At 45.6% G+C, this 21967-nt stretch overlaps 2 protein-coding genes across 11 annotated transcripts in view; one reads left to right on the plus strand and one right to left on the minus strand.

The window, feature by feature from the left end:
• Window positions 1-8267: 8267 nt before the first annotated feature.
• Window positions 8268-9248, plus strand: SCAND1 (SCAN domain containing 1). The gene has a single exon (XM_068525240.1). It carries the CDS (start codon window positions 8458-8460, stop codon window positions 8995-8997), a length of 540 nt encoding a protein of 179 aa, XP_068381341.1. The 5' UTR covers window positions 8268-8457; the 3' UTR covers window positions 8998-9248.
• A 1473-nt stretch (window positions 9249-10721) lies between these two features.
• PHF20 (PHD finger protein 20) overlaps window positions 10722-21967 on the minus strand; it is a 137483-nt gene continuing 126237 nt past the window's right edge. For all 10 annotated transcript variants that reach the window (XM_068525228.1, XM_068525235.1, XM_068525227.1 and 7 more), the window contains 3 exons: window positions 19838-20243; window positions 17889-18072; window positions 10722-13265 (listed from right to left, as the gene is read on the minus strand). In XM_068525228.1, coding sequence (XP_068381329.1) covers window positions 13123-13265; window positions 17889-18072; window positions 19838-20243 — 733 coding nt within the window. In that variant the 3' untranslated portion in view covers window positions 10722-13122. The remainder of the gene's footprint in view (window positions 13266-17888; window positions 18073-19837; window positions 20244-21967) is intronic.

Here is a 21967-nt window from a genome sequence, read left to right on the forward strand (position 1 = left end):
TCAAAACATCAAAAGATAAAACAGACCTTCATCCCAAGATCAAACATATATGATAAAAAAGGTTATCAAAAAGAAGTTAATAGTCAGTAGAGAGACCAGAGCAAGCCTCTTAGACTTCATAATAAAAAATTAAACACACACACACATACACATACACACACAAATGCAATAGCCTGGGGCTTTTTATCCAAATCACCTCATTAGCAAGAGGAACCTGCTTCCTCTTCACCACGAGCACAGCTGGCCCCCTGGAATGATGTATGCAGTATGTGGTGCGTGTAAATGAAATTACAGGATTACTAAATCTGTTGAAAATCTGAATTTCTTGATCACTGGTAACTTACCTTAAAATTTTCTATTTAACATCTCACATTTTAAAAAATAATGCAAAATAACAAGTGTTGGCAAGGATGAGGAGATATTGGAACCCGTGTGCATTGTTGGTGGGGATGTAAAATGGTGGAGCTGCTGTGGAAAACATAAGGTGGTTCCTCAAAAAATTAAACATAGAATTACCATATGATCCAGCAATTCCACTTCTGGGTATGTAAGAAGATAGGGTAGGGGGTCCCCAAAGAAAGAGAACCAGGCATGGCTTTCTTGACATAAGAGACATCATTTTTGACCTAAGACATTTTGTGATCTAAGCCTGGCCACAAGGCTTGTCCTTGAACAGGTCTCAGCATTAGGCACAAGATGTAACAACAGCAAAGATTATAAATCAGTTGTAAAGATTTCCAATTCTGTTTCAGTGGTAAAGATTAGCCTGAAACGCTCTACCATTACATCAACTGGAACCTAAGGGATGATGATGTTGACCTTTTCTGACCCTCGTGACTTCAATCAACTAAAGCTTGGACTCTGTTGACCGCCCAAACCCCTTCATGAATATGTATGTGCCCGTGGTTTAAAACTTGCCCGATTTTGCTGTTTGAGGAGACACTGCTTTGGGAAAGATCCCCAGTGGTCTCCTTACTTACTGTAAGTAATAATAAATCCTTCCTTCTCCAGATTTTTGGCTTGGTTGTGTCTTTTGGCTCGATAATCACCAAGAGGCGAACCCAGTTTTTCGTGTAACAAGTATATACTCAAAGGAATTGACAGCGGGGACTCAAAGAGATTTCTGTACACCATGGTCCATAGCAGCTTTACAAACAATAGTCAAAAGGGAGAAACAGGGACTTCCCTGGTGGCACAGTGGTTAAGAATCCACCTGCCAATGCAGGGGATACGGGTTCGAGCCCTGGTCCAGGAAGATCCTACATGCCGCGGAGCAACTAAGCCCATGAGCCGTAATTACTGAGCCTGTGCTCTAGAGCCCGAGAGCCACAACAACTAAAGCCCTCGAGCCTAGACCCCGTGCTCCGCAACAAGAGAAGCCACTGCAATGAGAAGCCTGCGCAACCCAACGAAAACCCAATGCGGCCAAAAGTAAACAAATAAATAAAATTTAAAAAAAAAAAGAGTAGCCCTCGCTCGCCACAACTAGAGAAAAGCCCAGGTGCAGCAACGACGACCCAACACAGCCAAAAATAAATAAATAAATAATTTATTAAAAAAACACCAAAAACGAAAGGGAGAAACAACCCAAATGTCCATTGACAAATGAATAGATAAACAAACAAAATGTGCCATATATATAGTGGAAAACTGGCCTTAAAAAGGAAGGAAATTCTGATACATGCTACAATGTGGATGAACCTTGAAAACATTAAGTAAAATAAGACACAAAAGCACAAATATTGTATGAGGTACCTACAAGAGTCAAATTCATAGAGACAGTAGAATGGTGGTTACCAGGGGCTGGAAGGAGGCAGGAATGGGGAGTCATTGTTTAATGGGTTCAGAGCTTCAGTTGGAGAAGATGAAAATGTGCTGGAGATGAATGGTAGTAACAGTTACAGGACAATGTGAATGTACTTAATGTCACTGAACTGTACACTTAAAGATGGTTAAAATGGTAAATTTTATGTTTTGTGTATTTTACCACAATTTTTTTTTTTAAACTTTGGGTTTATTTATTTATTTATTTATTTATTTATTTATTTATTTATTTATGGCTGTGTTGGGTCTTCGTTTCTGTGCGAGGGCTTTCTCTAGTTGTGGCAAGAGGCGCCACTCTTCATCGTGGTGCACGGACCTCTCATTATCGCGGCCTCTCTTGTAACGGAGCACAGGCTCCAGACGCACAGGCTCAGTAATTGTGGCTCACAGGCCTAGTTGCTCTGCGGCATGTGGGATCTTCCCAGACCAGGGCTCGAACCCGTGTCCCCTGCATTGGCAGGCAGATTCTCAACCACTGCGCCACCAGGGAAGCCCCACAATTGTTTTTTAAGTTTAAAAAAAAAGTATGTTGCTGAGACAGGAGGGAAGGGGGCACAACCTTGAAAAGAATGACATAGCTGTTGAGGATACGACAAAAACTGGTTAGAACCAATTAGGCCCAAGATGGCGGAAGATTCAACTTCCACTAGACCTTGAGCCTCATTATACACTTATTGTATTACATTAGTGTATGCTAAATGACACACCCACAGGCACCATGACAGTTCCGAGGCTAACCATAAAAGGCCAAAAAGTGGGCAGTGGCCCAATTCCTGGAAATTCCCACCCCTTTCCCAAAATAGTTGGAATAATCCTCCCATTTGTTAGCCTATGAAATTACCCAGACCATAAAAACTAAGCACCCCATCTTTCTGGGCCACTCTTACCTTCTGAGATGACCCACACTCTGTGGAGTGTTTCTCCCAGGACCGCTCTCGCCTTTTAAGACGAACTGCATTCTGCTATGGAATGTGTGTCTCTGCTTTCACTTTACTATGGCTCGCTCTTGAATTCTTTCCTGTGTGAGGTCAAGGACCCTCACTTGGTGGCCTGTCCCAGGAACTCACCCAAGACCTGGGACATGACCATCCTCTTGTGCCCCGTTTTCCTGCTACATCTTTACAAAGGAAGAGGACAAAGGTGGTCTTCTCCCCGTCCTCATTTTTCCTTTGATTATAAAAATGTAGCCCACTTAATTCTTGGGGCAGATCCCTCTTCCCTGCCCACTTGTATCCTCCACAAGCATCCTATATTAATAAATCTACTTTCTGCCTATCACTTTGCCTCTTGTTGAATTCCTTCTGTGCTGAGACGTAAAGAACCTGAGCTTCCTTATGTTCTGAGCCCAGGTGTGCGGTTTCAGCTGGGAGACTGTGGGTTCGAGTACCCTCCTAAGCCAGAGATTGTGGGTTCACGTCCCATCTGAGGTGCAACTGGGTTTGAGTCCCATCTAAGGTGTGAGGTTTCGAGGTACGGTTTCACTCCCCTTCCCCCACCCTTCCTGAATGATTCTGTTTAGAAGCCATTAGGTGAGGCCAGGCATAGCAGGCATCTGTCTGGGGGTAGAGGGAGGCTGTGGTGGGGTAGCACAAGGTGCTGGAGCCCTGAGCAGGGTGAGGGGACTGGGGTGAGGGGATGGTGGTGGGGGACAGGGTTAGCATGCAACAACAGGAGACTGGTTACATTCAGGAGGGCTGGTCAAAGAAGATCGTTGAGAGCCAGGTTTCTCTCTGTCAAAGAAGGGAATTAAATGTATAGAAAGAGAGAAAACTAGAATAAACCCTGTGGTGTTGGACTGGAGTTGAATGTGTTGGTGTGAACTCATGGATTTCAATATATATAGATAGATGTAGAAATAAACAGATATAAATGTACATGCACTTACCGTATATACCTACATATATACCCTCCCTCTGTCCATGAGAGAGCCTAGGAGCAGTGACCATTCCAACAGCAATGAACAAACCCACTGCCCAAATCTTGGTTTCTAAACACCATTCTCCACTAAAAGAACAAGGGTTTCTTGGAGAAATGACTGAATCCTGAGCTGAGACAGAGAAGGTATAAGATATGCTAGAAAGTAAGAAAATACTCAAAAAATGATGGAGACGTATCAAAAGGACACAGAAGTCAGCCTGAAGGGGCTCCCACTGGTCAAATCTGAGATAATTTGAGTATCAGAATAAATAATGAATTCCAGTGGCAACCAAGATGGAGTAATCCCATTACAGCCTCTCTCCCTCATCCGTTACAACTAAAAACTCTGGACAAAATACAAACAGCAACCAACTTCAGAATCTGAAAAGCAAATAATGCCAAGTGGATTTTGGGAGTGAGGGTAGTAAAAACTTGAAGAAACAACCCCAGTGGGGCTGCGTTTCCTGGTTTAATGAAGGACACAAGTTACTAAATAAAATTCAACTGTATTTTTATATACTATCAAACAATTAAAAATCAAAAAATTTTAAACAATACCATTTATAGTAGCACTAAAAACATGAAATACTTAGGTATAACAAAATATATGCAGGTTCTGTATGCTGAAAATTATAAAACATTGATGTAAGAAGTTAAAGAACATCTAAATAATACTAGACCTGGTACTGGTTATTTTACATATATTCTCTCATTGACTCTTCAGAGCCATTCTGTGTGTTATTATCCCCAGGCTCAGAAAGAGTATATGACTTACCTAAGGCCATATTATAAAAGAATTCATAGCAGGTTTATTTGTGATAGCCCCAAATTGCAAATAACTCAAATGTCCTTCAACAGGTGACTGGCTAAACACACCATGGTACATCCACACCATGGATTATGACTCAGCAATAAAAATGAACAAACTATTGATACACACAAAAACCTGGAAGAATCTCCCGGGAATTATTCTGAGTAAAAAAAAGCCAGTCCCCAAAAGTTACATAGTAAATGATTCCATTTATACAACATTTTTGAAATGAAAAAAATTAAAGAGATGGAGAATAGATTAGTGTTACCTGCGGTTGGGGATACAGCGTATGGGAAAGGAATGGGTGTAATTATAAAGCAGCAGCATGAGGGACCTTTGTGATGATCAAACATTTCTAGATGTTTATGGTGGTATCGTTGCACTGATCTACACGTGACAAAATTGCATAGGCCTACATACCTACACAAATAAGTGCATATAAAACTGGTGAAAACTGAATAAACTCTGTGGATTATATCAATGTCAATTCCCTGGTTTTGATATTGTACTATAGTTATTACCACCAGGGAAAACTAAGTGAAGTCTGCACTCTTTTTGCAATTTTCTGTGCATCTATGATTACTTCCAAATAAAAAGCTTTTAAAAAAATAGTATCTAGGCTTCTGTTCCACAACCCCCAACAATGTGCCATCAAAAGACAACAAAATCTGTCTGAAAGAGTCTGGAAATCATTATTGGAGCTCTCCTTTCACAGGCATGGTCTGCAAACCACTGCTTGTCCTCTTTAATCAACATTTACTGAGTGTCAGCTGGGAGTCAGGCCTTGTGTTGGAAGCTAAGTGATATGAGATGAATGATTTATCATCCATTCCCATGGGAGCTCCCAACCTAGTGCTAATAAAAATGTCTAATATGATAAGAGCATTGGACTAGGAAGTCAAAAGAATTTTGTCCTCCTGGAAACACTTACTAGGTTTTTGATTTTGGACCAGTCCTTTGCCTCTTGGTATCTTGATTTCTTAATCTGTAAAATTCAGGAGAATGGAATGCATGTAAATATATATTTTAAACTTAACCTGAGCCCTCCGGATGGGTTCAAGGCTATCTGAAATTACCTGAAATTGTATGCAGAAGTATTAAGTGCATCCTTCTTCTAGGAAGAGGTATTATTTTTTTAAAAATAGATTTTGGGGGCTTATAACTGAAACTGATTTTGGATTTAATCTCTGAGGTCCCTTCCATTCTAATATTCTACAATTCTAGTAGAACTCTAAGATGTCTCCTTCTATCTCTAATGTTCTGTGATTCCAATAGGGATGGAAGAAATGGGCTAGAGCTCTAACACTCGTGATTCCCAGTATCACAAGAGTTCGTTCCCTTCTGCAAGAGGACAAGGATTCAATTTTTCAACACGGAATTCTAGGCTCTTTATGATTTAACCTCTAATTGACCTTCCAACCTCAGCTCTTATCCCTTCCCCAGACCTCACCTCAGCCTGCAGTTTCCACAAAGCTTTGCTCCCATTCACTCTGTGCCTTGGTACAGACAGTGCCTTCTACCTGGAATACCCCTAACTCCACCCTTTTTCTTGAGTCTAGGCTTAAATGTCCCCTCCTGAGTGAAGACTTCCAGGACCCCTCATCCTTACAGCAGGGTTTGGTGGGCTCCCTTAGCCCTGGATACCACCTGCCTATTACAACACAGGAAATAGGACTGTTGGTTCTCAGGGCAGCAAACCCAACTGCCAAGGGGCCTGGCAGAGGAAGGAAAGGTTTGAAGCTGGTAGGTATCACATACTCTAGGCCCCTGTTTTCCCACCTTTGAAAAGAAAATAGGGAAAAATACTGGCTCTAAGGAAAACGACAACCTGAGAGCAATAGTAAATGAACTCTTCTGAATGTTAATGTAACATGAAACAGCATTCTGTTTCAGAGAACAATAGGGAATGGTGGGTGGGGATTGAGCCTGACTGGAACAGAGTATCTGTCTAAAGGAAAGAGGCTCAGCTCCAGCTAATTGTTAACTGGCAGGAATGTGGGTGGGTCCAGTGCAGCCAGCTTGTCCACTTTTTCAAGAAAAACTGGAAATCCAGATTTGCACGTGAAATCTCTCAATTTTTACATATTACTAACTAAAAACATTAAAGACCCACTGTGATGACTTTCAAGGTTTTCAGGCTGTGGAAACTGTTCTGTGAGGATCTACTTCAACCCATTTACAAGAGCACATCCTATGGGGGAGGCAAGTTTTACATCAGGGCCACTGGTATGTTGATGGCTGTTAAAGAGGCCCACTCATTCTGCATAGAAATCAAAGGTACTGCAAGGGTTATACAAAATCTTCATAAAGGACCCCTGTCTCTCCCTTAGTTTCCCAGTCTGTAAAATACATACAAAACATATTTGTGAGCCAGTTGTCAAAAAGAATATCACTTACCAAAGGGCTGTCAGAGCTACATGCTTTTACCTGCATCATCTCACTGAATTCTCATAACTACTAATGAGGTTAGTTCTAGTACATCCACATTTTACAGATAATTAAACTGTAGCTCAGAGACAGCAATTTACTTAATGAAGACAAACATTTTAAAAGCCCTTTCTTTCCAAAGTCTTCACTATTTAATCCCCTCAGCAACTCTGGCCTAAGGCAAATAAACCCTTCGGGGATTCCACAAAGGCAGCCTGACTCCAATAGGGTAGCACAGTTTTACCGTTCAACGTATGTATAATGAAAACCATATACGTAATGTAAAATTTTCTAGTAGCCACATTTAAAAGTAAATGACACACGTGAAATTAAGCTTAATGATATATTTTATTTGACCCAATATATGCAAAATACTACCAATCCAACATGTAACCAATATAAAAAATTATTGAGATATTTTACATTTTTCTTTCATACTAAGTCCTGGCTGTATTTTACATTACATCACATCCCAATTCCCACTAGCCACATGCCAAGGGCTCAGTAAGCATATGTGGCTAGTGGCCACTATATGAGGCTACGCATTTAGTCTATTTCGTAATCCTGAAATTAAAAGCAAAACCCACAGAGCCACCTGTCCCTTGGTTTCAGAGGCCACGCCAAAAAAAAAAATCGTAATGGCAAAAAGTTCTTGAGCATTTACTTTGTGCCATGAAAAGGGCAACTTTTACTACGTGTGTTGAATATCTTACACACGTTATCTTGTGTCATCCTCGCCACAAGGCGGGTGTACTGCCCTCCTCTTTTGAGTGAGCGAGAGAACTTTCCCGAGTTGGGCCCTCCTCCAGCGCCCGACAGCCGTCCCGCTCCCGCCACCCGCCGGGCGCCAGCCCCCGGGAGCCATTGGTTCGCCATCATCCTAATCAGGGTCAAGTACGGAGGCGCGCACGCAGGGGCAGACGCAGGTCACCTGCAAGCCGAAGCGATCTAGGCGGATAGGGACCCTTCTGGACCCCTTCTCCTTAGGCTTAGGCTTGCGCTTGGGCTTGGGCTTGAGCGGCGGCTCCGGCACCGACTCCTCCTCCGACCCCTCCTCCGGCTCCTCCGGCTCCTCCTCCTACTCTTCGACTTCTCCTCCTCCTCGAACTGGTGCTCGGAGGCGCCACCAGCCGGAGCCAGCCATTGCACGCTTCGACTGGCCGGCGGGCCTGCGGCAGCCACAGCCTCCTGCCGAGACTCAGGAACGCGAGGGGGCGCCGCTTCCGGGAGCCCGGACTCAGCTTCCGGACGCTCGCGCGCCGAGCTCACCATAGAGAAGCCAGCCGGGACGCCCACTTCCGGCCGCCCCAGGCGCTTTGCTGGCGCTGGTAGGCTGGGGGTCCTCACCGCCCTTCTCCCTCAGGGTCGCGCGGGCTCCGCCCTTTAGCGGAAACGTCTCCCTCTTCACTCCGCCCTCTCACAGACGCAGTGCTGCGCCCACAGCTGCCGGAGGAAGAGTGACGTCCGGAGCTGGAGTCATGGCGGCGAGTGAGCCAAGCTTGTCAGTAACCGAGAGCCTCGCGCCACTGTCGGGGAAAGAGGAAGGGGCCGGCCTGAGCTCAGGCCCGGAGCGTAATTCCATGGGCTCCTCCTCGACTCCTGAGACCCCACCGCCTGCCCCCGAGTCGTCCAGCCTCAACGCCGCGGCCCCCGAAGCGAATCCTACGTCTCCCGCGGCGGCCGCCGCCGCCCTGGAGCTGCCCCTCGGGCCCGCACCCCTGGCCTCCGTGCCGCTTGCCGAAGACGCTCCGCGATCCCCCCCAGGCCCTGCCGGCTCCCGGCCCGGCCCGGAGACGTTCCGCCAGCGATTCCGGCAGTTCCGCTACCAGGACGCGGCAGGCCCGCGGGAGGCGTTCCGACAGCTGCGGGAGCTCTCCCGCCAGTGGCTGCGGCCCGACATCCGTACGAAGGAGCAGATCGTGGAGATGCTGGTGCAGGAGCAGCTGCTCGCCATCCTGCCCGAGGCAGCGCGGGCCCGGCGGCTTCGCCGCCGCACGGACGTGCGCATCACCGGCTGAGCGGCAGAGCTGCGGGCGGCCGGGCCCGGGCGCTCTCTGGACTAGAGCCATGATCAGATCCGAGGCCCTGAGCCTGGCTCCCCATTACGCGTTAATGACAAACGAGTTTTGGCAGTTCCTGCAGTCTCGTGTGTCCATTTCGTTCGTCCTTTACCGTGCTTATTTTCCCGAGCCTATTTCCAACCTCCTTTCTGGCTGGTGACGAAACCAACTTGGGAGCTCATGAGAATAAAGCCTTTGTTTCTCATTCACTTGGCCATCGTTGGCTTTTGTGGGGTCATTATGTGTTGGTTAGGCCTGGGCCGCCACATCTGGGAAATTTTTTTCCTGCGCGTTCCCCAGCGCCCCACTTGGGTTTCCTTTGTTTTGTTGGAGTCTACGTAATGAGGGCTCCAGCAAGCAGCCTGTGTTCCATCGTCGCCCCTACCTCTCACTAGCTAGAATTTGAGTTTGTTTTCCTACCTAAGAGAACAGATGACAGTGTTCTGTTGTCTTGTAGATGACGGTGGGTCGTGCCGGCAAATAGCTGGCTCTACTAGTGCTTATTTAACTGGCTATTGCTATACCAATGCTGCCACCAACTTGCTCCATCAGCCTGCCCTTTGGGAACAGACTTCCCCAAAGGCCCAAGTTATAGGGCTATTTTAGTAAGTGTTTAGTGCAGATGTTTACAGAGATAGGCTAGTTCTTGTTTGTGAGCTCTGGTTTAAGCCTCCATACTCGCCTTTCTTACCAAATTTTAAGGCTCTTGAAAGATTTAAGGAGCATATCTGGTGTGAACTAATGGATTGCTACTCACTTTAATGTCTCTCCAACTGCCTCCCTTAACTTTTTTAATAAGCATAATTGTTTAGGAGGGAAGAAGCAATGTGGCAAGTAATAGGGAAGCTCTGCAATATAACCTTAGAGCCTACTCCATTCCTTGAGTCTTCCGCACACCCAGGAAGGAGCTGCTTGGGGTTCATAGGCCGTTTGGCTTGGCCTCAGAAGGGTCCTAATTGCAGTGGGTCCCATCTTTTAATATAAGGCAGGCCAGACCTATTTTCCCTGCACTGCTTTCAACAATCAAAAGTTGAATAGCCCTGCAGCTCACATCACAAAGCATGAGCCAGACTGGGCTAGAGGGTGGTGTGGGGCATTTTACTTTTGAATATTAAAGACACTTAAATGAATTCAAAAGTATTTTGCATTGCATACTTCCTTGGGATTTTGGGTTTAAGCCTGCATCTGCCTCCCTGCAGAAGATACATCTATTTAGAATGTAAAAGCAGACTTCCTTTAAAAGGTAATGTTTATAGAAAATTAATGCACATTAAAAACAGGGTAGATGGGACTTCCCTGGTGGTGCAGTCGTTAATAAGAATCTGCCTGCCAATGCAGGAGAGACAGGTTCAAGCCCTGGTCCGGGAAGATCCCACATGCCACGGAGCAACTAAGCCCGTGCGCCACAGCTACTGAGCCTGCGCTCTGGAGCCCGCGAGCCACAGCTACTGAGCCTGTGTGCCACAACTACTGAAGCCTGCATGCCTAGAGCCCATGCTCTGCAACAAGAGAAGCCACTGCAATGAGAAGCCCGTGCACCGCAACAAAGAGTAGCCCCCGCTCACCACAACTAGAGAAAGCCTGCATGCAGCAACGAAGCCCCAATGCAGCTAAAAATAAATATAAAAAAAAAAAATTTATATGAAAGAAAAATAGGGTAACTATAACAAATGACTGAAACGTAGCAACAAAAACCTGTTTTATTTTTTCCAAATACAGATACAGAAGTTTGCATGTTTTGCAAATATTGCTTCAAAGCAACATTTCTATATACAGCGCCTTCTGTTCTAATAGCGCGTAAACATAGATATGTATCCACAGTGCAATGTTGGCTCATCAAGGGTCCACCTTGCATACACTCATCACTTAAACAAAATGATTAGTCAAACCAGAACTGTTTTTGTCAAGGCAATTTTTTTTATAGGTGGATAGTTCTTCTCAAAAGAAAACTTAGGTAGTGTACATATTTCTAAATGGTAACAGTTAATATTTGCAAATAACAGTTTCCAGTGCTCCAGCCTGGGGTTAATTCAACGTGACCCAGGAATTGGGGATGGAGCCCCTCAACATGGCTTTAAATTAGGGAAGCACACTGGGGTTTATCAGAACTTGGAGTCACCCCCTGCTTCCCTAAGGACAAAGGTCACAATGAGTGAAATGGGATTATTTCCTTTACAAAAAGCATACATTAAACCCAATAATGGCCACTTCGCAAAATTAGGGTAACTCAGTTTCTTCTTTCATCTTGAAAAAGACATGAGATTGACTCCCTTAAAGTTACAGCTTCCCCAGAAGTTATGCTCAAATGTGTTTTCAGGAAAGAAAAATCAGTAATCTAATAAGTCACCATACCTCACAGTTGTGGCTACAGAAAATCATCCTGTTTCTTCCCCTTTCAGACAAGCTTCACACAGTTCTTATAATGTGGCCGTCTGATAAATTATGCAAAACACAGATGCCATGCATACTCCTTGAGCGTTTCTTCCCACACCAGAAACACCAACATTAGCAATGGGAAACAACCTCTTACAGAGGAATTGTGTCAGCTTTACTACAGATGTCATAGCCACATGTATTCCCTCTGATGGATGAGCTACAGCAGGTCAACTTGTCCTAAATTCATTTTATATCAAATGGTGAGTTAAATTACTAGACAAAGCATACCCTGAAACAAATCTTGGTACAGAGGGCTTTGTGACTGCAATGACCTGTACCTTAAAGCCTAACCATCCCAAAGGTCACCGGAGATACTGTCATTGCTATTGAGATATTGGCTACTTCACGTTTACATAGTAAATATTTGCAGCATATAACATTACAGATTCATAAACCCATAATTAACTTGTGAGTGTTAATGGATAGATGTGCTTTGATTTTTGCCTTTAGTGATAGGAAAACTAAATGGTGAAACGGGTCACTCCTCAAAGCATGGAACATTTTCTTTAACTTTGCCTAGTAAGGAAAAACAAAACAATTACACGTGGAACCGTAACCTGGAAGAGTAACAAATATTGTCTCAAAAGGTACAAACTGTACCTGGACCTTAAAGCAGCATAATCACCTTGATCTCACAAAATAATACGAACAGGAAATTTAAAGTGTTAAAGTATATTAAAACAATTCTGAAAATGCCAACTACTGAACATATACCCTTCGGGGAAGGAGAAAAGCGGCAGCAGATGTAGAATCTGGTATGTTTACAACAATACAAAGTAAGGTAATTCCCCAAACCACATTCTTTGTAACAAATCTTTACAGTGAGAGTTCAAATTTGGGGGAACCATTTTTTGGACATTAAATAGAACTGGTAAGCTGTCAAGAAGTGGGTAGAAAATGCTGTCCTTTGGGTTCCAGACCCTGCCTGCTTCAGTTTGGAATTCCTCCTAGATTCTTATTACAGCGAGATTCTAGTTCTTCCACAGGCTGTATGGGTTCTGCTACAAAAGACACAACCCAGCCAATTCTGGGGTGAAAGCATACAAAACTTGTCCCCGGTACCATGAAGTCATGCAAGAGAGGTGGTGAGAAAGTGAAGAGTTCTAAGAAGGCAGGGCACCAAGGCCTCTGCTCCTTCCCAACCTCCACAGAATGGTGAAGTCACAACATTCCCACGAAGCTGGAAAAACGAAAATGATGCCTGCTGCCTAAATCCATGCCAGGCAGAAAACCAGAAGGCTTGGCATGTGCCCCAACCTGACAGAGAAGTCAATTAAATAAGCTGCAAGTTGAATTTACAACTGTTTCCGACTAAACTTTTTTGGCTCTCATTCCATTTATCATCAGTGGCACGATTTCAAGTGAAGTTTGTGCAAAAAGACTCACTCTCCATTCAACAATGTGCACAGAAGAAGGGAATCCCAAGAGTCTATTTGCTACCTTCTTGGTAGGCTTCGAGATCAGAGTGCCCTCCCTTCCAGCAGCCAAAACGGCCTCTTTGTCCAAGTCCATCACACCCCTGCCCAGATCCCTGAAGTCAGTCGGTGTCACGTGCATTCGGCATGCTAGGTTTATTTATTTAAATATGTGAAGCTCCTCCTGCAGGTGCCCCAGGATTGTGGCCCCATTAGTGTGGGGTGCCCAGTTTCATGTTGAGCAGCAGAGTGCGATCTGTTGCACCTTGCCCAGGTCCGTCAGCAGCTGCTTGATGCAATGCTTGAGCTGTGGAAGCCTGGCCAGAGGCTCCGGGGGCTCCAGCTCCCCAGTGTAGTCCAGCCAGCTCTCCAACACTGTAGGCAGAAGAGAGAGGACCCGGTGAGTTCTCAACACTTGATATGCAAGAATGTCAGCAAGAATTTCAGCACTTTATCCCAACTAACCACTCATGGGGGACGGGGAGGGAGGGCCATTTCAGGCAACACTGACTCATCACCCTCCCTGCAAAGTATTACTCCTAGGACAAAGCTCAAATGCTGTAGAGCAGTGCAGTCCAACAGAACTTTCTGCAATGACGGAAATGGGCTATGTCCGTGTTGTCTAATATAGCCACTGAGTACTTAAAATGTGGCTAGTGCAAATGAGGAACTGAATTTAAATTTTATTCCATTTTAATTAATTTAAATAGCCACACATAGCTAGTGACTACTGCATTCGTGCAGCTCTATAGTCTAGCCGGCTTGGAAGGACCCACCTTTCTCAGTGTTACCGCCCCATCTTTATAAGGCTTTCCCATGTTGAAAATCAGAAAGCCCGGTGTTTTAGCCTTCTGTTAAGAAAAATGAGAATCTAAAGGGACTTTAAAAGGTCTATTTTTGTCTCCATAAATTCTGATCTGCTTCATATTGATTCCTATCATCAGTAGCACAGAACACTCTGATTTTATTTTCTAAGTACTTAATGTAAAATGTCCAGGTACTAACAAACTTGACTACAATTAGTTCAATATCTAAAAAGCTGTCTTGCTTCTGAGAGCAGAAATTTCTCTATAGAAAGATATTTGTTCTTCCCCAAGCCACTCCCTTAAGCTCTGGCATTTGGGGAGGGGCCATTCCAGAGCCCTGCACCTCTGACAAGAGCCAGCCCCTCCAGGTAGGCCCTGTGCTTACCCCGGCCTGCCCATAGCCTTTCTAGGCTGTGCACCAACCTCTACTGAGCACCATCTGGACCCTGGAGCCAGAGTGCAGAAAGAGGAAGACCATGCAGTGCCTGTTCCTCAAGCAGCCTGCAGCCTCACACACAATCCTCCACCCTCCTCAGACCAGCCCTCCATCTTCCTTCCCACCTTTCTAAATCCTTTGTTCCCTGCAAGTTACTTCTCAGGGAAGCCTTCCCCAACTCTACACTCTGAATCTGGTCCCTGTGTCACAGGTGCTATGCTATCACTTGCTCTCCTTTGGAGCACTTATCCTGGTTTGTAATTAAACATAACGGGATGATTTAATTAATATCTGTCTCTAACATAAGATCAAGCTCCATGAGAGCAGAGGCAGAGTCTGCCTTACTCACCATTATATCCCTAACACTCAACTTTGCCTGGTACATAGTAGGTTCTCAACAGAGGCAGTGAGAGAATGCAGGAACAGTCCAGCGATATGCCCCACTGAACGCTCGGGCTCCGCAGAGTTCACCTTCCTCCATCAGATTTCTTGTTGGTACTTGGGGGTTCCAAGGAGGAGGAACCTTCCCTCCTCCTGATCCCAACAAGTACAAGGACTTGAAAATAAGAAATATAAAACTGACTTCTCAGACGGAACTTGAAAACCAAGAGTAAAGGATCAAAGTTAAATGACATTGGCCAGTGACCTCCTGAGCAAGAAAAACTCCATAGTGACCAGTTTCAATACAACAGTAAATCTTATTAAAAAAAAAAAAGAAAAAGAAAAAGACGTCCACAGACTAGAGAGAGACAGGAACTGCTCAGCTAAAGAGCACAAGAGTAAATGGAGGGGGGACTTCCCCGGTGGTGCAGTGGTTAAGACTCCATGCTCCCAATGCAGGGGACCCAGGTTTGATCCCTGATCAGGGAACTAGATCCCACATGCCGCAACTAAAGATCCCACACGCAGCAAGGAAGATCCCAAAGACCTGGCATGCATGCATAAATAAATCCTTTTTTTAAAAAAAAAAGTAAATGGAGAAAAGACTCAAAGTTAATGCTGTAAGAGCCCATCTGGGTGAGTCTAAGGCAGTCAAGGCTGGCTGGGTTGATTCCAAGAGAAAATGTCAGTCAGTCTGTCCTTGGCAAGATGATCCTACAATTGCTGAGAGGCCCCTCTTAAAGCTACTGGAACTACCTCAGATCTGGTTCGGGCTCACCCAAGACGTCCCCCAACACCATGGTGACCCAGCAGGCACGCACAGGGAGAAAGAGCATCGGTCGGTGTGCAGACTGGAAGAGTCTAGGCCACTCATAGTCTCTGAACTTGGTTAACAGGAGTGTTTGGAGCCCCGAAGGTGGAAGTCTTCTCTCTAGCAGGAACGAAGAAGACCAGACCCAGAACTGTGGGAGCCAACAGCACCTCCTCTGGACCCCAGCATCCAGTAAGCCAGCCTTCTCTCCACACCAGGTGCTGGACCATCACCCCAAGTTTCTCTTTTAAGGAAGCTCAACAGCTTCTCAACAGTATCATGATTCCAAGCAAGGCAGAAGGTTATAAAGGTAAAGTTTCATTTCAAATACACTCCCCCAGACCATCTAGATAGAGGCCAATGCTCACTACGGTAACATTAAAAAAAAAAAAATCTTTCTAATGCTAAAAGATTCAGTATTTTCATGGTCATTAAATATCTTTCATCTTTTAGTTTTATAAGACTGTTCACACAACTACATAAGTTATTAAATAATGGTTAATACTGAAACAATGACATTTTTTAAAGTCAATATAATAGCTTATCAGACTTTTTAAAAAGGAATATTGTATCCAAATTCCTATAAAAGCTCAGTTTCTCTTGATGGTATTTAGATGAAATGAAGATAGTAGAAATACAATGGGATTCTGATGAATCTTAATTAAATACAATGCAAACTCTGTTTACCTGAATAAAATCTTTAAACTTTATAATTGATTTTCATGCTTCCAGTACCTCTCGGGGCCTGGAATATCAGAACAAGAACAGAGTATGTGGCCCCAGATGAGCAGGACACAAGAGTCCTCTGGAAGGCCAGAGAAGGGAGCCCAGGCTTATCATCCTTGCCACACTGACCACTCAGTGAACTCAGGGCCGGAGCAGCCCAAGCTGGGCGGCAGGGGTAAGTCAGTGATTAAGAAGTAGGTAGGCTCTTGGGACTTCCCTGGTGGTCCAGTTAAAGAATCTGCCTTCCAATGCAGGGGATGTGGGTTTGCTCCCTGGTCGGGGAACTAAGATCCCACATGCCTCGGGGCAACTAAGCCCGCGCGCGCCTCAACTAGAGAGCCCACGTGCCACAAACTACAGAGCCCACGCGCTCTGGAGCCCATGTGCCACAGCTACAGAGAGAGAAGCCTGCGTGCCGCAACAAAAGATCCCGCGTGCCACAACTAAGACCCAAAGCAGCCAAAAATAAAATGCAAGGGAGGGAGGGAGGAAGGAAGAAGGAAAGAAAGCTCTGACTTCTCCCCTAGGGGCAGGTTCCTTTGGCAACAACAGAACCTTCGCCCTGTTTCCATGGTGCTAAGCCTCTTCTCAGGGACCCAGAGCCAATTCTACCGCCACTGTCTGAAACTCTACAATTTTCAGTCTGGCATTCGATCCTCTTTCAACTTTCTAATAGCAGGGTTTTTCACAGACCTGGCATCAGCTACAGTTCTAAGGAGCCCAAGGAAACCTTTCAGGAGTGAAAGAGAAACAGAAACACTCCACCTTCCAGAAATGCCCTCAAAATGGACCCTGGACTGGCCTCCCATTCCCGGTTCCACAGGTTTGCCTCCGGGGCAGGAAAGAAAGCATGAGGGCGTGTTAGGCTTTCGTCCTCGCTGTCCTCCAACAGGGCCAACCCTTTCCCAATCGAGCCAGTCCTCGTATCATCCACCCTCAGTCACCGCCCCCGTAGCAGAAAACATCACTCTCTTCAAGGCTCCCCTTCAGTCCCAGGAGCTCCAGGAAGGCTTCCTGTTATCACTTCCCCTCACAGCAGCTCTCCTCCCCTGGCCTGGCCTCAGCCACACCTTGTGACCCTCGCTTACATAACACATGGCATTTTTCTTCTGAGTTATTTCATCCCCAATTACAGTAATAACAGCCTGGCTGTACTCAGAATCCTCAAACAGAACATTTATTTCTTAATCAGTCTCCTTTCTGAGGATGAAAACAAATAATTAGGAAATAAGAGAATAAGACAACAAATAATCAAGGAGGAAGTTTGTCTTCAAAAAGCAAACTGACAACATCCTGGGGATCAAGAGTTCAGTCCTCCAAGCCCATTTGTTACCACTAACATCTGGGACAAATACCCAGGGGCCACGTAAATGACTTAGTCAAGTTCTTAAATCTCTACTGATAAAGAGGAGAAGGCTTCATATTAGATTTTAAGAAAGGCTGAAATAAAAAGTGTTTTCAGATTCATCCTCAGACATCCTAAAAGCTCAGACAGGTCAAAGTTTCAGTTCCCCACAGAACTGGCTTAGTAAAGACCTGCTCAGATCACACATTACCCGCAGGCAGAGTCCAGCTGCTCTTCTGCACACTCTCCTTGGCAGAAGGGTCTGGGAAAGTGAGGCAGGACCCCTGACATCGCACAAACCTTAGAAGTGCCCGATCAATACTAAAAGTAAGGCTCTGCCATCTTGAGGGGAGAATGAAGGTGGTGAGACTGACAGAGAGGCGGCAGGAACACAGCTGTGCCTGGAGAGCCAGATCAGGGGGTTCAGAAAGCAGCTCACCCCGGCGGGCCCACAGTGCCTGCCAAGGGCAAGGAGCCAAGGAGGGAGCCCTACCATCCAGCTCCTTCTCAATGGAGTCCATCCTATGCGTGACTTCATCCTGAAGAGACTCCACGTGCGTCAGCAGGTTAAACTGCCACTGGTGCTGGGAGCTCAGCAGCCCCTCTCCGCCTCTGTCCAGCAGCTTCCGAGCAGGGGCTTCCTCAGGTAGGACCTTTTTGGAGACATATTCCCTCACCTGGGGATGCAACAACATTGAAGTTACTGCATGGAGACAGCTCCCAGCCCCTTTTCCAACCAGCCAGTGTCCACAACCATTTGAAAACTCAGTTGCAGTTTGAATATCCCAACTCTCTACCTCCCTGCCCCCTTCCTCCCCTCTTGGGCACTGGGCAGAAGCGTGCCTGCTGTACCAATAACAACCACCTCAGGGCAGCACAGACCTCCGGCTCAGAGGATCCCACAGCTGCTTCCCAAAGAATGGCCCAATGCCCTAGGCCTGAAGTAGGCCTCACAGAAGGGCTTCCAGAAACCTGAGATCAGAATACAGCAGGGCGAGTGTAGACAAGGGTTAGTATGTGGATGTCAGACAAACTAGCTTTAAGTCCTAGCTCCATATCTTGCTGAACGCATGTATCTGGATGAGTTACTTCACCTCTCTGGGCCTCTGTTCCCTCATGGGAAAGAAGGAAGTAGTAAATCCTACTTTAAAGGTTCATGAGGATGAAATAGGATAATGTTTATAAAACACAGTGCCAGCCTATGGTCAGCCTGCTACCAATGAAAGAGATTTTTAACCCCAGCTGCCTTGTTTAGGCCCAGTATTTCCTGATTTTTTCATGATGTGCCAGACACCTCTAGGCAATTTGCCTAGTCTGCATGATCACAAACCTTTTCTGGGGTTTGTGACCACAACCTTTCATTCACTCATTTGAAATGAAACAGGTTCTAGTTAACATTTATTTAGGGGTGACTATGTGCAAAGCCATGTTCTGAGAGCTTTTCACAGATATGCTGCACAGTAACTGAGAGGGCACTGCCACTGGCTCCACTCGACAGGGGGTAAGGAGACACGTCTGAGGAGGTGAAGTGACCTGCTCAGAATCACACAGTGATATAAAGTGGCTGAGCCCAGACTTGAAACTGGGTCTGTCTCCAAAGACTATGTCCTCACCAGCCTCATCCAGCACTGTTTAGACCCTGGCAAGGATACAGGCTGAACAAGGTATAATGCCCACCCTTGAGGGGCTTCTAGCCTAGGATGCTCCCCCTCGGCAAGATGCAGCAATGGACTTATGCTGGTGATACCATCCCACACAATGAAGTCTGTGAAAGTAAGTATGACAAGGGTGGAGAAGCTCTCAAATCACACAAATCCTCACTGACAACTGAGGATAGGGCAGAATGAGACCAGTGAACACTGGCAAGAGAACACAGGGGGCTCCAGAAGAGAATGACTTGAATAACAAGAAACTGAGAGTATCTCTTGGGAAAACTGATGAAACCAGCAAATATTCTGACAAAATGGACTGTTCCTATGTCAGGGCTGCAAAGTGAAAAGTAAAGCCAGCATAGAATTGTACTGAAAACCTTATGCCTAACAAAACACCTGACTCATTCTTTGCTTGTGCAAAGGATTAGCACCCATGGGCAACTATAAATTGCATTGAGGAAAAAAACTCACTTTCCTAACTTACTTCCATTTATCAAGTTCCAGTCAACCCTTTTCCCCTGCTACCTCCCACCTCTCCACAACCTGCCCCCGACTCTGCCACTTTGTGGACATTTCCTAGAACCAATGATCTTTGGGGTTTAAGTGGGCTCTCTTGACTTTGTACTCATTTTAACAGACAAAAATACATCTATGATAAGCAAATTTATACACAATTTTACAGTAAATACAACTCTATAATAAACATCTTCCACAGAACATTTAGCCCTAGGAGGAGAAGGTACAAACACTCAAACACCGAATTAAGAACCAGTACAAGCGAGCCCCATACCTTTGGGGAGCTGGGTTTGGGGTCACTGTCCCCTCTGCTCCTGTCTTGTTCTAGAGGCCAGCCCAGGCGCGGAGAGAGGGAATCGTCACCATTCTCGTGGAGGGGGTTGACTGCATCGTCAAGGGCAGAGCGCCGGGTCTCCACCACCAGCTTCTGTTCCACAGCAGGGTAGTAGGTGCGGGGCTTCTGGTAGCAGTGCTCGCTGGTGATATATGACTCCTCCACAGACCGGGGCAAGGGCAGGGGCAGAGGCTTCTCCACCGCCCCGTTCAAAGTTCTATAGCTTGGGGCTTCCTCCCTGCTCTTGGCTTCAGTGACATGGATGTGTTTGGAATGAGATCTCCCCTCCGCCAGATGCTGTTTCCAAGGCTGACACCATAGCTGCAGATCAGGATGCTCCCGGCTTCTGTTGGGAGGGCAAACACGGAGAGGGCTTTGGAGTACCTGGGACCACTGCAGGGGCTTTCCAACAGGGGGGAAGACCTCCCACCTGGGCCAACTGGTACAAGCCACCATTTGCCACACAAGAGGGAATGTAAACCAGCAGCCTCTGAGGAGACCACTTCCAGGCAAGCTCCTGCTGTATCACTCACAGTGAGTGGGACTGGACTTGGGAGTCAGAAGACCTGACTGCATTTCAGCTCAGCCGCTGATTAGCAGTGCAGCTGGGCCAAGTCACTCAGCCAGCCTCATTCCCGTTTCCTCCTCTGCAAATCTGGCTAACCATCTACCTGTCTGCCAGCAACCACTGAGTTTGCTATAGATGAAGTGAATTAATTTGAATGGAAGTATAGTACTTTGTTGGCAGTAAAGTGCTCTTCAAATGTGACTAAAAATAACCTTAACTTATTAATAAACAGCCATGATAATCCTGGCATGCAATGGCACTCAATTACACAAATCCAGTGGTGACCCGGGAGGGAGGTGGTAACCAGAAGTCATCTAGGCATAGGCCATTAATAACAAAATCTTCTGTTCGCACCATTCCAAAGAGGAAAATCTGTTATTAAAGAACAAGGATTCTGCTCCCTTTTTGGGCCACAGACACTTCTGAGAATCTGAAAGCTCTTGCTACATGTATACGTGTACATAAAACTCTGTGTATGACTTCAGAGTTTCCCACAATCATTCACCGTCTGAGGTTTGACCCAACAGAAAGTCTTTAATTTACTGGATCATAATCAATTGTAAAAAAGGAAAAACAGAAAATACCAGAATGCACCATTCTAAGTAAGAGTAGGTGTTTTGTGAAATTTTAGTTTCTGTTTTGTACATGTGAGTGATATAAAATGTATTTCTTACTGTGGGATATATATTTAAGTTTAAAAGCCACGACTCTAGATAAACTTCACCTTTTTAATTCTTGTTTACCATCCAGAACTTCCATTATAACCTTGGATCATTAAATGAAATGAAGAAAGAAAGGAAAGGAGAAAAGGACGGAGGAAGAAAAACTGGGCTTCCCAGGTAAGGCCCACCAGCTACCGGCAGTTCCTAGCTGGCAGGGGTGTTTGCAAGCAAGTGGGAGGACGGACAGGTACTACTCACATTTGGTTCACAGATGTGCAGAAATGTGTGGGAGCCTTTCCAACTGTCACAATGACTACTGATTGTCACATATGTGACCTCAGCATTCAGTTCACTGAATTCAGAGATGCTAAATATCCTGTAATGCTCAGTACAATTCCACACATACAGAGAATTATCTCATGGTAAAATTGTAAACATTACCTTCACCAGTCCCAACTGAGAAACACTGAAACCAGATCAGCAGGAACTCACCAGCAACTCCCCCATATAGATACCCCCCCAGCCCCACACACACTTTCCTGAAGCCTTCCTGCAGAAATGGAATAGGCCATAAATAGGACAGCATGGAATGATCTTACAGAACCTAAAATCCTGTTCGCAAGGGGCTAAACTATCCTTTCTCGGCTCTCCCACCCCAGCAATCCCCAATACCACTCTGATCTACTGGGGAAGGAGAGGAAACCACCAGCACCGAGGCAGCCTGGGTCCCTGGCCACCTCCAACAGGGTATTCACAGCCTGTACCAGGAACCTAGGACCCCAGACATGCCTCTGACATCATAACTGCATCAGAGGAAATGGGAGTCCTTGTTCACTTTCA

Source organism: Eschrichtius robustus, chromosome 16, assembly GCF_028021215.1.
Source record: "Eschrichtius robustus isolate mEscRob2 chromosome 16, mEscRob2.pri, whole genome shotgun sequence".
In the NCBI taxonomy this organism is placed as follows: domain Eukaryota; kingdom Metazoa; phylum Chordata; class Mammalia; order Artiodactyla; family Eschrichtiidae; genus Eschrichtius; species Eschrichtius robustus.

Bases quoted from the DNA above. Each gene is read 5' to 3' on its own strand.
- SCAND1 (XM_068525240.1), top strand. From the start codon at position 8,458: ATGGCGGCGAGTGAGCCAAGCTTGTCAGTAACCGAGAGCCTCGCGCCA.